Genomic DNA, 13,691 nt, shown 5'->3' on the forward strand with positions numbered 1-13,691 from the left:
AGGATAGACGTATAAGGGTAATAGGTACTCCTTCCTTCCTTCCTTCCTTCCTTCCTTCCTTCCTTCCTTCCTTCCTTCCTTCCTTCCTTCCTTTCTTTCTCTTTCTTTCTTTCTTTCTTTCTTTCTTTCTTTCTTTCTTTCTTTCTTTCTTTCTTTCTTTTTTCTTTTTTTCTTGTCTGTCTGTCTTTCTGTCTTTCTTTTTTATTAGACAGTTAGAGTTAGAGACAGAGAGAAAGGTATTCCTTCCATTGGTTTACTCCCCAAATGGCCGCTGCAGCCGGTGCTGTGCTGATCCGAAGCCAGGAGCCAGGTGCTTCTTCCTGGTCTCCCATGCGGGTGCAGGGACCCAAGCACTTGGGCCATCTTCCACTGCCCTTCTGGGCCACAGCAGAGAGCTGGACTGGAAGAGGAGCACCCAGGACTAGAACCTGGCGCCCATATGGGATGTCGACGCCACAGGTGGAGGATTAGCCAAATGAGCCATGGCGCTGGCCTCAGTACTCCTTATTTTTAATAATATACTAACTCTTATTCTGTGTAAAAGAAAAAAACTCCTTTGTTGTAGTTACTTGCAGTTGTTCTGAATTCAGTAACAGAGCATTTGTTCCTCTACAATAAACCTGAGTTTCCTTTCTAGGTTAGGGACTGTTCAGTAGCCTGTACTTCTCAAGTTATTTTATTGATCAGGGATAACTTTTCCTTACATTTTCTTAGCTTACATTTTAATATAATACATATATTTTTCATAGCTGAGTCATTTAAAATTAAATGTTGTTGATACCACAAAACTCACTAAAATTGAAGCTAAGTTGTGTATGTTTCTATTTCTAATCAGTGTGTTAAATTTATAATATATGATGTTTAAACATTCTTTTTTTAAATTTTGCAGGAGGTCCTAGGTTATAAAATTGACCACCAGGTTTCTGTTTACATAGTAGCAGTATTAGAATATATTTCTGCAGACATTTTAAAACTGGTGGGGAATTATGTAAGAAATATACGGCATTATGAAATTACAAAACAAGACATTAAAGTGGCAATGTGCGCTGATAAGGTAGGAAACCTGGCTTTTATATATTTTGCTCTTACATTTTGGTTCATAGGTTGTTGGATGGTAGCACAGTTTTCAGACAGAACAAAATTGTATACTGTATTATGTGTTGGGGATATTTCCAATAAATAATAGGAAGTATTTAAGATAGCATTTTATAGAATTAGGATATTAGATATATACATTTTTTAAATTTATTTAAAACGTACAGTTACAGAGACAGAGAGATCTTCTGTCTGCTGGTTCACTCCCTAAATGTCTGCAACAGCCAGGGCTAGGCCAGGCTGAAGGCAGGAGCCAGGAGCTTCATCAGGGTCTCCCACGTGGGTGGAGGGGCCCAAGCATTTGAGCCATCTTCTGCTGCTTTCCTAGGCACATTAGCAGGGAGCTGGATCAGAAGTGGAGCAGCCAGGGCTTGAACTGGCACTTACATGGAATGCCAGCATCACAGGTAGTGCCTTTATCTGCTACGCCACAGTTCTGGCCCCTAGAAATATAATGTTAAAATTTATTTAAACAGAGGCTGGCTCTGTGGCATAATAGGTTAAGCCTCCACCTGTGGTGCCAACATCCTAAAGGGGCTCCAGTTCATGTCCCATCAGCTCCTCTTCCGATCCAGCTCTCTGCTTATGGCCTGGGAAAACCGTGAGAGATGGCCTAAGTGCTTGGGTCCCTGCCCCCAGATGGGAGATCTAAAGGAAGCTCCTGGCTCCTGGCTTCAGATGGTCCCAGCTCCAGCTGTTGTAGCCATTTTGGGGGTGAACCAGCAGATGGAAGACCTCTCCCTGTCTCTGCCTCTCTCTCTCTCTCTCTCTCTGTAACTCTACCTCTCAAATAAATAAATCTTTTAAAAACTTATTTAAACATATCATGTTTTTTTTTCTCACATACTGCTGCAACTAAGATTAATTATAATAATAATCTCTTTTTAAAAAATTATTTGAAAGGCAGATTTACAGAGGGAGACATGGAGAAAGACCTTTCCATCCATTATTTCTTTTTTCTTTTTTATTTTTTTTTCTTTGACAGGCAGAGTGAATAGTGAGAGAGAGAGAGACAAAGAGAAAGGTCTTCCTTTTGCCATTGGTTCACCCTCCAATGGCCGCCATGGCTGGTGCGCTGCGGCCGGCGCACTGCGCTGATCTGAAGGCAGGAGCCAGGTGCTTCTCCTGGTCTCCCATGGGGTGCAGGGCCCAAGCACTTGGGCCATCCTCCACTGCCTTCCCGGGCCACAGCAGAGAGCTGGCCTGGAAGAGGGGCAACCGGGCAAGAATCTGGCGCCCCGACCGGGACTAGAACCCAGTGTGCCAGCGCCACAAGGTGGAGGGTTAGCCTAGTGAGCCGCGGCACTGGCCAAAGACTTCTCTAAAGTCATTGATCTCATCTATATTTTATCAAAGAGAAGCTGAAGGTCAGAGAGAACTTGGTTCTCTCTAAAGAACTTGGCTCAGAATTTTCTGAGAAATGTCAAACTTAAAGTCCAGATCTGAGTCTAAAGCTTTTTTAGTCACTACCTCAATATTTCGTTTTATAATGACTTTCCAAGAAAAAAAATTTTCCGATTAAAGGTCTCATTTTTCTCACTATACTCATTGATTTGGAATTGTCTTTCTGATATGTGAACCTGCTTGATACTCTTTTAGTGTTTGTGTTCTTTCAGAATATATTAATAGAGTAAACACATTACCTGATCTGAAGAATTTCAAATGTTTTGATATTTTAAATGAGTATTTGTTTTGTAAAATTATTATTTAAAAGGTAATAAAATATTTGATCATTTTGGAAGTTTATATTTTATTCACTTGAAAGACCGAGAGACAGACATTGGCTCATTTCCCAAATACCTGCAACAGCCGTGTTTGGGACACGCTGAAGCCAAAATCCTGGAACTCAATTTGGATTTCTCACTTAGGAGGCAGGGACCCAAATCCTTGAGCCATCACCTGCTGCCTCCCAGGGTGTGCATTAGAAAGAAGCTGCAATAGAGAGTGGAGCCAGAATTTGAAGCAGGCACTCCTATATGGGATGTGGGCATCCCAAGTGCCAAACACCCATCACAACATTGACTATTTTTTTTTAAATTCATTTATTTATTTGAGAGGCAGAGTTACAGAGAGAGGGAGAGACAGAGAGAGAAGTCTTTCATCTGCTTGTTCATTCCCCAAATGGCCACAACAGCTGGAGCTGGGTCAATCTGAAACCAAGAGCCAGGAGCTTACTCTGAGTCTCCCATGTGGGTGCAGAGGCTCAAACACTTAGGCCATCCTCTACTGCTTTTCCAGGCCATTAACAGACAGCTGGATCTGAAGTGGAGCAGCCAGGACTCGAACTGGCATCTATATGGAATGCTGGCGCTTCAGGAAGAGGCTTAGCTTACTATGCCACAGCACTGGCCCCATCATTTGATACTTTTTAATGAATCAGATAAGTGAGATATTTCTGAGTGCTTACTTATATGCTCACACAAGTAGAAGATATAAGACAATTATAAAGTGAGACTCCAGAGTTGATAAACAATACTTAAATTGGTAAACAGAAAGCACAAGATAAAATATTTTATTGAGTTATAGGAATAGTGATGCTGTGGAAGTTCACAAGAATGGGAAAGATAGACTTTCAACAAGAGTAGTAGCAGTAGTTGACTTTGAGAAAACAGATTATTTTGATCTGCTTCCAACAAATGTAGAAGAGGTCAACTAGAGGACTGTGACCTCTTCAAATATGAGGTAGTGATGCCATGAATTAAAATGATGAGGTAAGGTTGTAGAGCAGAGGAAACCAAGTCACAGAAATTCAAGACAGGATTTGGGAACAAACCAGAAGTAATGAGTTAACAAAGGAGACAGGCAGGCAGGCAGGCCTGGTATTGACAGAGAACTTGGAGAAGGAGGAGTATATGATACTTACTGTAGAGAAGCACTGGCGTAGGGGTCAAATATATTCCAGAAGAGAAAGTTGTATTTCTGCTCTCTATTATTATTATTATTATTATTTTTGACAGGCAGAGTTACACAGTGGGAGAGAGAGAGACAGAGAGAAAGGTCTTCCTTTTTCCGTTGGTTCATCCCCCAAGTGGCCGCTATGGCCGGCGCACTGCGGCCAGCACGCTGCACCAATCCGAAGCCAGGAGTCAGGTGCTTCCTCCTGGTCTCCCATGTGGGTGCAGGGCCCAAGCACTTGGGATGTCCTCCACTGCCTTCCCGGGCCACAGCAGAGAGCTGGACTGGAAGAGGAGCAACCGGGACAGAATCCGGTGCCCCAACCAGGACTAGAACCCAGGGCGCCATGCTGCAGGCAGAGGATTAGCCTAGTGAGCTGCGGCGCCAGTCCTGCTCTTTATTATTTAAGAATCATGTTCATTGGCTGGCATTGTGGCACAGCAGGTAAAGCTGCCACCTGCAACAATGCCTACATCCCATATGGGTGGATTTGTGTCCTCACTGCTTCACTTCTGATCCAGCTCCCTGGAAAAGCAGTGGAAAAGGCTCCTGGCTTCAGCTTAGTCCAGAGCTGGCCATTGCAGCTATCTAGGGAGTGAACCAGCAGATGGAAGATCTCTATCTCTCCCTCTCTCTGTAACTCTGACTTCCAAATCTATCTTAAAAAGAAAATAAAATAACCAAAGGACTCGTAGAGCATTTAATTTTAAATTTTACTATGGATTCATATTTTGTTATGCTTTTTATATCTCTCACTACATAGGTATTGATGGATATGTTTCATCAAGATGTGGAAGATATAAACATATTGTCTTTAACTGATGAAGAGCCTTCCACCTCAGGAGAACAAACTTACTATGATTTGGTAAAGGCATTTATGGCAGAAATTCGACAATATATAAGGGAACTGAATCTAATTATAAAAGTTTTTAGAGAGCCCTTTGTCTCCAATTCAAAATTGTTTTCAGCTAATGTAAGTATCATTGTAAATATACATATATATATATATATGTAGGTATTATGTTAGTATGACCATTTCAAGTTTGAATTTGTATAGTTTACTAATTTGCCACTTGCTTAAGTTTATAAGACAATTCAGCATCACAAAGTGCTACAGGAGTTTGAAGACATTAAACATCAGAAGTTAAAAGACGAACATCTAAAGTGGGCTTATTTTGTAAGCGAAAATGAATTCAAAGACTTTTACATGTATTCTGAAGAAGAAGCCCTCTTAGTTAGATAGAAGATATTTTTGTTTGATTTGACTGATTTGATTCATTCAACCAACACTTCTTCAATGTCAGTTGTACTGTTGGGCACCATGTGTAGCAATTGGAATTTTTTTTTTTTTTTAATTTGAAGATGAGAAAGAAACATTTCCTTCCCTCAAGTGTAGTCAAGATATGTAAACTTAAAATTAATTATATTACAATGTGATAATTACCATAGTAGAAATATGAGAGTATTATTGGAAGCACAGAAGTAGAGCCAGTAACAGTGAAACTAAGGGGATTTACTAATCTTATATTAATAATTTAACCAGCCTATTTGGTCTTGAAGAAATACTGACTGCAGATGAGGTTGTCTAAGAGTATTAGATGCTAGTAATTTCTGAAACTAGCCACACAGTGGTAGGTGACTGATAGAGAAATAATGATTGCCTCAGAATCTTGGACAGGACTCAAATTAATGGCAAAGAGTAAACAAAAATAAGGAGTAGAAAGGGGAATGACTGTACAAATCTGTGAATATACTAAAAACTGATTTTAGTCACTTAAAATGGATGAACTATATGGTATGCAAATTATATTTCAACAAAGTTATTTAAAAATTGAGACAAAATTTCTTAGCCTACAAAAATCAGAGGCATATTATGGTCAAAACACATCTAAAGGCACTCAGTATCATTAGTCATCACAGAAATGCACAGTAAGACCACAATAAAATATTACTATGCACTCATGTGAAGACTAAAATTTTAAAAAACTGAGAATATTAAATGTTGAAAAGGATGAGGAGCAACTACTTGTGAGAATGTAAACTAGAGTAAACATTTTAGAAAGTAGCTTGGAAATTTCATAGAACAATACACATAAACTACTGCACAGCAATTCTTCTAGGTTTTAACCTAGGAGAAATTAAAATATGTCCACACTAAACTTGTTCCTGAGTGTTGATAGTAGCTTTATTTGTAATCACCAAAAACTGGCAGCAGTTCAGATGTCCATCAAAGATAAATGACTGTATGAATTGTGCTCATATAATGGCTTGCTACTCAGCAATACAAAGAAATGAAGTTGTTAGACATGCACCAATATACATGCATCTTTTTTTAGAAAGCTTTTATTTAATAAATATAAAATTTGAAAGTACAACTTTTGGATTATAGCGGTCCCCCCCCCCCATAACCACCCTCCCATCCACAAACCATCCTATCTCCTACTCCCTTTCCCATCCCATTCTTCATTAAGATTCATTTTTAATTATCTTTATATACAGAAGTTCAACTTAGTATATACTAAAGATTTCAACAGATCACACCCACACGGACACACGAAGTATAAAGTACTGTTTGAAGACTATTTTTACCATTAATTCTCATAGTTTAACACATTAAGGACAGAGATCCTACATGGGAATAAGTGCACAGTGACTCCTAACACATGCATCTTTAAAACATAGCAAAGAAACTAGACACAGAAAACTGGATGTGAGTCTATTTGTTAATATTCTGTAGTGACATAAAGAGAGATTCTATTTGTTTAGCATTCTGCAGTGACAGAAAGCAGAGCACTGCTTTCCTGCTGAGGGTTGTGAGGATAGACAGGGATGGGGTCAGAAGGAAACTTCTTAAGGTGATAAAAGTGTCCTGTATCTTGATTACAGTGATAGCTACAAATGTAAATAACTGTATAAAATCTCCAAAAAGTGTGTTGAAGATAGGTATATATTGTTGTATATGAACCATGCCTCAAAGTTGATTAGACAAATTGTAATCACTGATAAAAATAATCAAATCAAATAATAGTAACCAGTGGATTTTAATATAGTGGTACAAAAACAGTATATTTTCAGAGTCCATATTGCAGCTAACTGTAAGAAACGACTAATTGTTGAATGTTGATATAGTACCATAGAAGATTATTTGCTTATATATGAAATGTCCATTATAGGCAAATTCATATAAACAGAAAGTAGAATAGTACTTGCCAGAAAAGAGAAATGAAGAGTGAGTGGTGCTAGTGGGTACAGGATATCTTCTGGGGGTAATGAAATGTTCTAGAATTTGATAGTAGTGATGCAACACTGTAAATATACTAAAAGCTATTAAGTAGTAAATACATTTTATAATGATAAGTTTTATGATGTGTGAATTATATTTAAATAGAAGAATTACACAGAGAAAGAAAAGAATATCCACAAATACTTGAATAGACTATTAAAATACCTCCCCTCTTTTCTAACTACATATTTGTATAAAGCTATATTTTGTTCATATATTAAACCAAAACAAATTTATAACAGCAGACTGAATGCAGAAATAGATATGCAAATCCTGCTGTCTCTTATTATTAGAGATTTGCATAAATTTAAATGAAATGCTATTCTTCTAAATATTTCCTTTTTGTTGTTTTAGAAAAATAGTTACTTTTCATTAAATGATATTTATATCGACATGTAATAGGCCTTTTTTTTAAAGAAATGCTTTGAGAATTTCTTGGTTTTAACTTCTAATATGACAAATATTGTTATTTTTAGTTATAAACAGAACATTTTTGTAATCTTCATAAGTCATTTAAATTTCTCACTGTCTACCATGTTGAATTTTGTGATTATAAAGACTGGCTCAGAATTTTTATTATTACTCAATAGCCTAACTGAATTGATGTGTTTACCCCCCACTCCTTCCCTACAGGATGTAGAAAATATATTTAGTCGTATAGTAGATATACATGAACTTAGTGTAAAGTTACTGGGCCACATAGAAGACACTGTAGAAATGACTGATGAAGGCAGTCCCCACCCATTAGTAGGAAGCTGTTTTGAAGACTTAGCAGAGGTAAGTACTTCAATTATATATCAATCAAATCTATGTAAGGGCCTACATTTGCATTAAAATTAGAACTCTTCATTTTTATTTCCAGCTGAAGTCATTAACTGCTGAATATCTGTTACTGCCCCTTCCTCATTGGGTCATTCTTAGCATTTCTTTCTATTATCTTATCAAACATAAAAAGTGACTCATTAATTATAGAAAAGCACATTCCAAAGCAGGAAGGCATTACAGCTGATACCCATTGGTCTACTGTAAAATCTTATATGGCAAAGCTTTACAGAAAGTCAGTAAATGACCTATTGCTGAAGGTGCCGCAGAACTTCAGTCTGGGGTCAGATTACTTGTGTTCCAATCTAAGCTTTGCTACTTACTAGTTGTGCAGCTATGAACAAGTTGTTTCACTTTTCCTAAACTTCCATATCTTTATTTGTAAAGTGAGGATAACAGGACTCATACTTTTTGTGATGACTGAAGAACCTCTCTGAAGTATTTAGCTAACTATCCTTACACAGTAATGTACTCAGTATGTGATAATTGCATTATTACTTAGAATTAGAGGAATGAAGTGAATGGGAAAATCAGGTCTAGAGCCTGGATGAGTCAGGTACCCTGGGTAGAAAAGTGATAAAAATGCTCCTTCATGGGCATTTCACGTGCTAAGGTATGCGAGTTAGTCATAGCAAGCTAGTGTTGAAAGTCATTCTGGCTCTTATTCTGCTTTGCTTTTCTTTCTTTTAAGATTTATTTATTTGAAAGGGAGAGTTACAGGGAGAGGGAGAGAAAGAAAAAGAGAGAGAGAGAGAGAGGTCCACTATCTGCTACATAATCCCATTTGTAGGAAGACCAAAAATATGTGAAACTATCCTTAGGAATAGAGGTTAGAACAGTGGTTGGGGAACATAAAAGAGCTTTCTGGATGCTACAAAAGTTCTGGATTTTTATCTAGGTGGTGGCTAAACAGAAGCATTATATACATATATGAAAATTTTTCTAATATTGTATAACTTATACCTCAATGTATGGAAAATGAGGGAAAGTAAATAAAATTTCAAGCATACAGTGACCAAGAGAGATTATTACCAATAAACTCCCGTTACTAGATGTTTAATTAAAGTTATTCTTTGGCAAGTTGTATTCAGAGGGAAGTCAGTAAATACAATAATTTAATAGTGGAAGGAAATTAGTAAATATGGTGGTAAATTTCTTAAATTGAATAGTTTAAAAACCAAAATTTTATTTTGTCTTATTTTGTCTATAACTTCTAGGCATCAGTTATAAAATATACAGTGTGTAAAGTGGATTTTAATAAAATAACCCTAAACTGTGAAAAAATATATATATAAACATTTTTTTTTAAAAATTTAGGAACATCATATAAGGAATAGAAATACTACCTGTAGCTTATAATATACAGAGAGGAAAAAAAGAACTATAATAGTACTTTTTTTCAATTCCACTGATAATAGGAAAGGAAAGTGAAACAAAGAGAAACAGCGATAAAAGAAAATAATATGATATAAATAAATGAACTACCTTAGTAACTCAGTATATCTAAAATTATGAAATTGAGTCTACTTTAAAGATAGTAATTATCATATTTATAAAAATTCATTTTGTGAGACTGCCATTGTGACATGGCAGGTTAAGCTGCTGCCTGTGACCCTAGCATCCCATAGTCGGCTGCCTCACTTCCAATCCAGCTCCCCTGCTAATATGTCTGGGAAAGCAGCAGAAGATGGCCCAAATACTTGGCCCTTCCTACCCATGTGGGAAACCCAGACGGAGCTCCTGGCATCAGCTTGGCTTAGCCCTGGCCATTGCAGCCATTTGGGGAGTGAACCAGTGACTGGAAGATCTCTCTCTCTCTCTTTCTCTCCTCTCTACTCTTTCCTCTCCCCTCTCTCCCTCCCTCCCTCTCTTTCTCTCTGTGCAACTCTGCCTTTCAAATAAATTATCCTTAAAAAGAAATCCATTTTGTGCAGTTTACAAGAAATGTACCTAAAATACAATCATAGAAATATTTAAGATAAAGAAATGGAAAAATCACTTCATATAAAAATAAATCAAAGGAAGCTGATATATCATTATTAGTTGAAATTAATTGATACAATTAAAGTAAGCTTTGAGGGAAAAATAGAATACTGTTTAATAGTAAAAGGAACAGTATCATGAAGATATAACAACCAGTGGGTATTCACTTGATTAAAAGCTTCAAAATATATCAGGGAAAAACTAACAGAATTACAAGGAGAAATGGAAAACTTCACTATCACAGCAGGAAATTTTCAGACATCTCTTTTAGAAATTAATATATCAAACAAAAAATTATTAAGGCTATAGAAAGTTAGAATAACAAAGTGAATAGGTTTAATCATGTGTGTGTATGTATAAAATATAACTCCTATAGAGAGACTAGAGTCTTTCCAAGAGATGGTATAAAAGTTGATCATGGGGCTGGCGCCGTGGCTCAATAGGCTAATCCTCCACCTTGCGGCGCCGGCACACCGGGTTCTAGTCCCGGTCGGGGCGCCGGATTCTTTCCCGGTTGCCCCTCTTCCAGGCCAGCTCTCTGCTGTGGCCCGGGAAGGCAGTGGAGGATGGCCCAAGTGCTTGGGCCCTGCACCCCATGGGAGACCAGGAGAAGTACCTGGCTCCTGCCTTCGGACAGCGCGCCAGCCGTGGCAGCCATTGGAGGGTGAACCAACAGCAAAAGGAAGACCTTTCTCTCTGTCTCTCTCTCTCACTGTCCACTCTGCCTGTCAAAAAAAAAAAAAAAAAAAAAAAAAAAAAAAAGAAGTTGATCATGGTATTAGATCAAAAAAGGAAGTCTCAAATTTCTTTTTTTTTTTTAATAAAGATTTATTTATTTATTTGAAAGTCAGAGTTACACAGAGAGAGGAGGAGAGGCAGAGAGAGGTCTTCCATTTGCTGGTTCACTCCCCAGTTGGCTGCAACAGACAGAGCTGCGCCGATCCGGAGCCAGGAGCCTCCTGCCTCTCCCACATGGGTGCAGGGGCCCAAGGACTTGGGCCATCTTCTACTGTTTTCCCAGGCCACAACAGAGAGCTGGATTGGAAGTGGAGTAGTTGGGACTTGAACCGGTGCCCCTATGGGATGCTGTACTGCAGATGGCGGCTTTCCCCAATACGCCACAGCCCCTCAAATTTTGAATAATATCCTACAGACCATCTTTCCAACCACAAGAAATTAAATTAGACATCACAGTAAAAAGGTTTTTAAATGAATGGAAACCTTAAAAATGAATTCTAAATATCTCATGAACCAAAGAGGCAAATGACAGTAGTGAAAATCACAAAATATTTGAAACTGAACAGAAGTGAAAATACTAAATGCTAAACCTGGTAAGATGTTGCTGTTTTGTCCATTTAGGCTGCAGTAACAAAATACCACAGACTGGGTAATTTATATCAACAAAGTTTATGTCTTACAATTTCAGAAGCTGAGAAGTCCAAAAAACAAGGCACCGGCAGGTTTGGAGTTGGTGAGGACCTGATATCTGCCTGCAAGATGGCAGTGCCTTGGTGCTGCGTCCTCACCTGGGCATGGGAGCACTGTGTGCAACCTGCAGCCCTGTAGAAGGGTGCCAGGCACATTCACAAAGGCCACTTAGTCACCTCCTGGAGGACACCCTCCTATATTGTTTCATTGAGACTAAGTTTCAATGAATTCTGTAGGAGACACCATCGTTCAAACCATAGTAGCAGCTGAAGCAGTGTAGAGAGAAACTTAGTTTTGCACATTTTTAAAACAAAATATGAATAATTTAAAATAAGTGAGTTGAGCTTTTAATACAAGAAGCAGGAAAGATATGAGCTCAAATTTCAGAGCATTTAAACAGTAGTAATAGGAGAACAAAATTAGTGAATTTGAGAACAAGTAATAGACATGATAAAACCTCCTAAGGTCAGTCAAAAAGGAAAAGGGGAACCACATTAAAAACAGTTATCAAAAAGAAGAAATCCCTACTGATAGAAATATGTTAAGTCATGGAAGAATTCTAAGATACACTTCAAAATTTTTGAAACTGTGATTAGTTATTAAAAGTTATAAAATAGGAAAATTGACTTAAGAAAAAGATGGTCTTAAGTTACAAAATTGAAAATTTTTTTTGAGAGAATTGGTAAGTCAAAATATTTCAACAAATGGCTTGAGTCATATACCAGGTGTTAAGAGTTTTACCAATATTCAAAGAACATTTACTGTTTTCCAAATTGTCCAGTGAATAGGAACATGAAGAACAACTCAAGTTTATCAGGATTATATATTACCAAAACTAGGTAAGAACTAGATAAAAGTATGAAACATTCTTACATGTTAATACAACTAGCAAAGAAAATTCATGTTTATAATACAATAAAACAGTATGGCTCAGTATTATATGTCTTAGGAAATTCTTAAATTTTTTGACATTTAAAAAATTTTAATGTAATATTTCACATTAATAGGTTAAAATTTCAACAAGGAAGAAAAAGAGTTCGATGAAACTAGACATTCATAAGTTTCTTTACAGTGTTGGACAGACAGGGAATAGAAGTGAGCTTTCTTAATGTAATAAAGGATATTAATAAAAAAACCTGTAAGAGATACAGTGCATAATGGCAAAAAGGAATAGATAGGACAACCTAGTCCTATTAGTTGTCATTGTGATTGACTATATAGCAAATCCAAGAAAATTCCTATATTATTAGAACTGGTAGGCATGTTCAGTATAGTTGTTAGATTAAAAGATTAGTATATAGAAATTGATTGCCAAGGGTGGATGTTTGGCCTACCCATTAACATGCAGGTTGAGATGTCCATAGCCCACATAAGAGTACTGGGATTTCCTTTCCACATCCAGTTCCTGATTCCAGTCTCTTGGTAATGTGGACTCTGGGGAACATCAGTAATGAGTCAAGTTTTTGTGTTTCTACTACACACCCAGCAGACCTGGACTGAGTTCCCTGCTTCATGGCCTTCCTCCCCTGGCAGCTCTGGGAATTTGGAAAGTAAACTAGTGAATGGGAGAACATTAGCTTGTGTTTTTATTTTTAATAGAAAGCTTTTAGTTAATAAATACAAATTTTATAAGTACAACTTTTGGATTATCGCGGTTCCTTTCCCCATCCTGCCCTCCCACTCCCAAACCATCCCACCTCCTACTCCCTCTCCCATCCCATTCTTCATTAAGATTCATTTTTAATTATCTTTATATACAGAAGATGAACTCTATACTAAGTAAAGATTCCAACAGTTTGCACCCACACAGACACACAAAGTATAAAGTACTGTTTGAAGACTAATTTTACCATTAATTCTCATAGTTTAACACATTAAGGACAGAGGTCCTACATGGGGAGCAAGTGCACAGTGACTCTTGTTGATTTAACAATTGACACTCTTGTTTATGATGTCAGTGATCACCCGAGGCTCTTGTCATGAGCTGTCAGGGCTTTGGAAGCCTCTTGAGTCTACAAACTCTGACATCATTTAGACAAGGCCATAATCAAAGTAGAAGTTCTTTCCTCCCTTCAGAGAAAGGTACCTCCTTCTTTGATGGTGCCTTCTTTCCACTGGAATCTCACTCACAGAGAGCTTTCATGTAGGTAATTTTTTGCCACAGTGTCTTGGCTTTCCATGCCTG

At 37.5% G+C, this 13,691-nt stretch overlaps 1 protein-coding gene across 2 annotated transcripts in view; it reads left to right on the forward strand.

Annotated features, from left to right (window-relative positions):
- SOS1 (SOS Ras/Rac guanine nucleotide exchange factor 1) overlaps positions 1 to 13,691 on the forward strand; it is a 138,043-nt gene that overhangs the window by 58,589 nt on the left and 65,763 nt on the right. For both annotated transcript variants that reach the window (XM_051842966.2, XM_051842967.2), the window contains exons 4-6: positions 890 to 1,054; positions 4,754 to 4,963; positions 7,907 to 8,050. In XM_051842966.2, the coding sequence (XP_051698926.1) occupies positions 890 to 1,054; positions 4,754 to 4,963; positions 7,907 to 8,050 (519 nt within the window). The remainder of the gene's footprint in view (positions 1 to 889; positions 1,055 to 4,753; positions 4,964 to 7,906; positions 8,051 to 13,691) is intronic.

This window comes from Oryctolagus cuniculus, chromosome 2 (genome assembly GCF_964237555.1).
Source record: "Oryctolagus cuniculus chromosome 2, mOryCun1.1, whole genome shotgun sequence".
NCBI lineage: Eukaryota > Metazoa > Chordata > Mammalia > Lagomorpha > Leporidae > Oryctolagus > Oryctolagus cuniculus.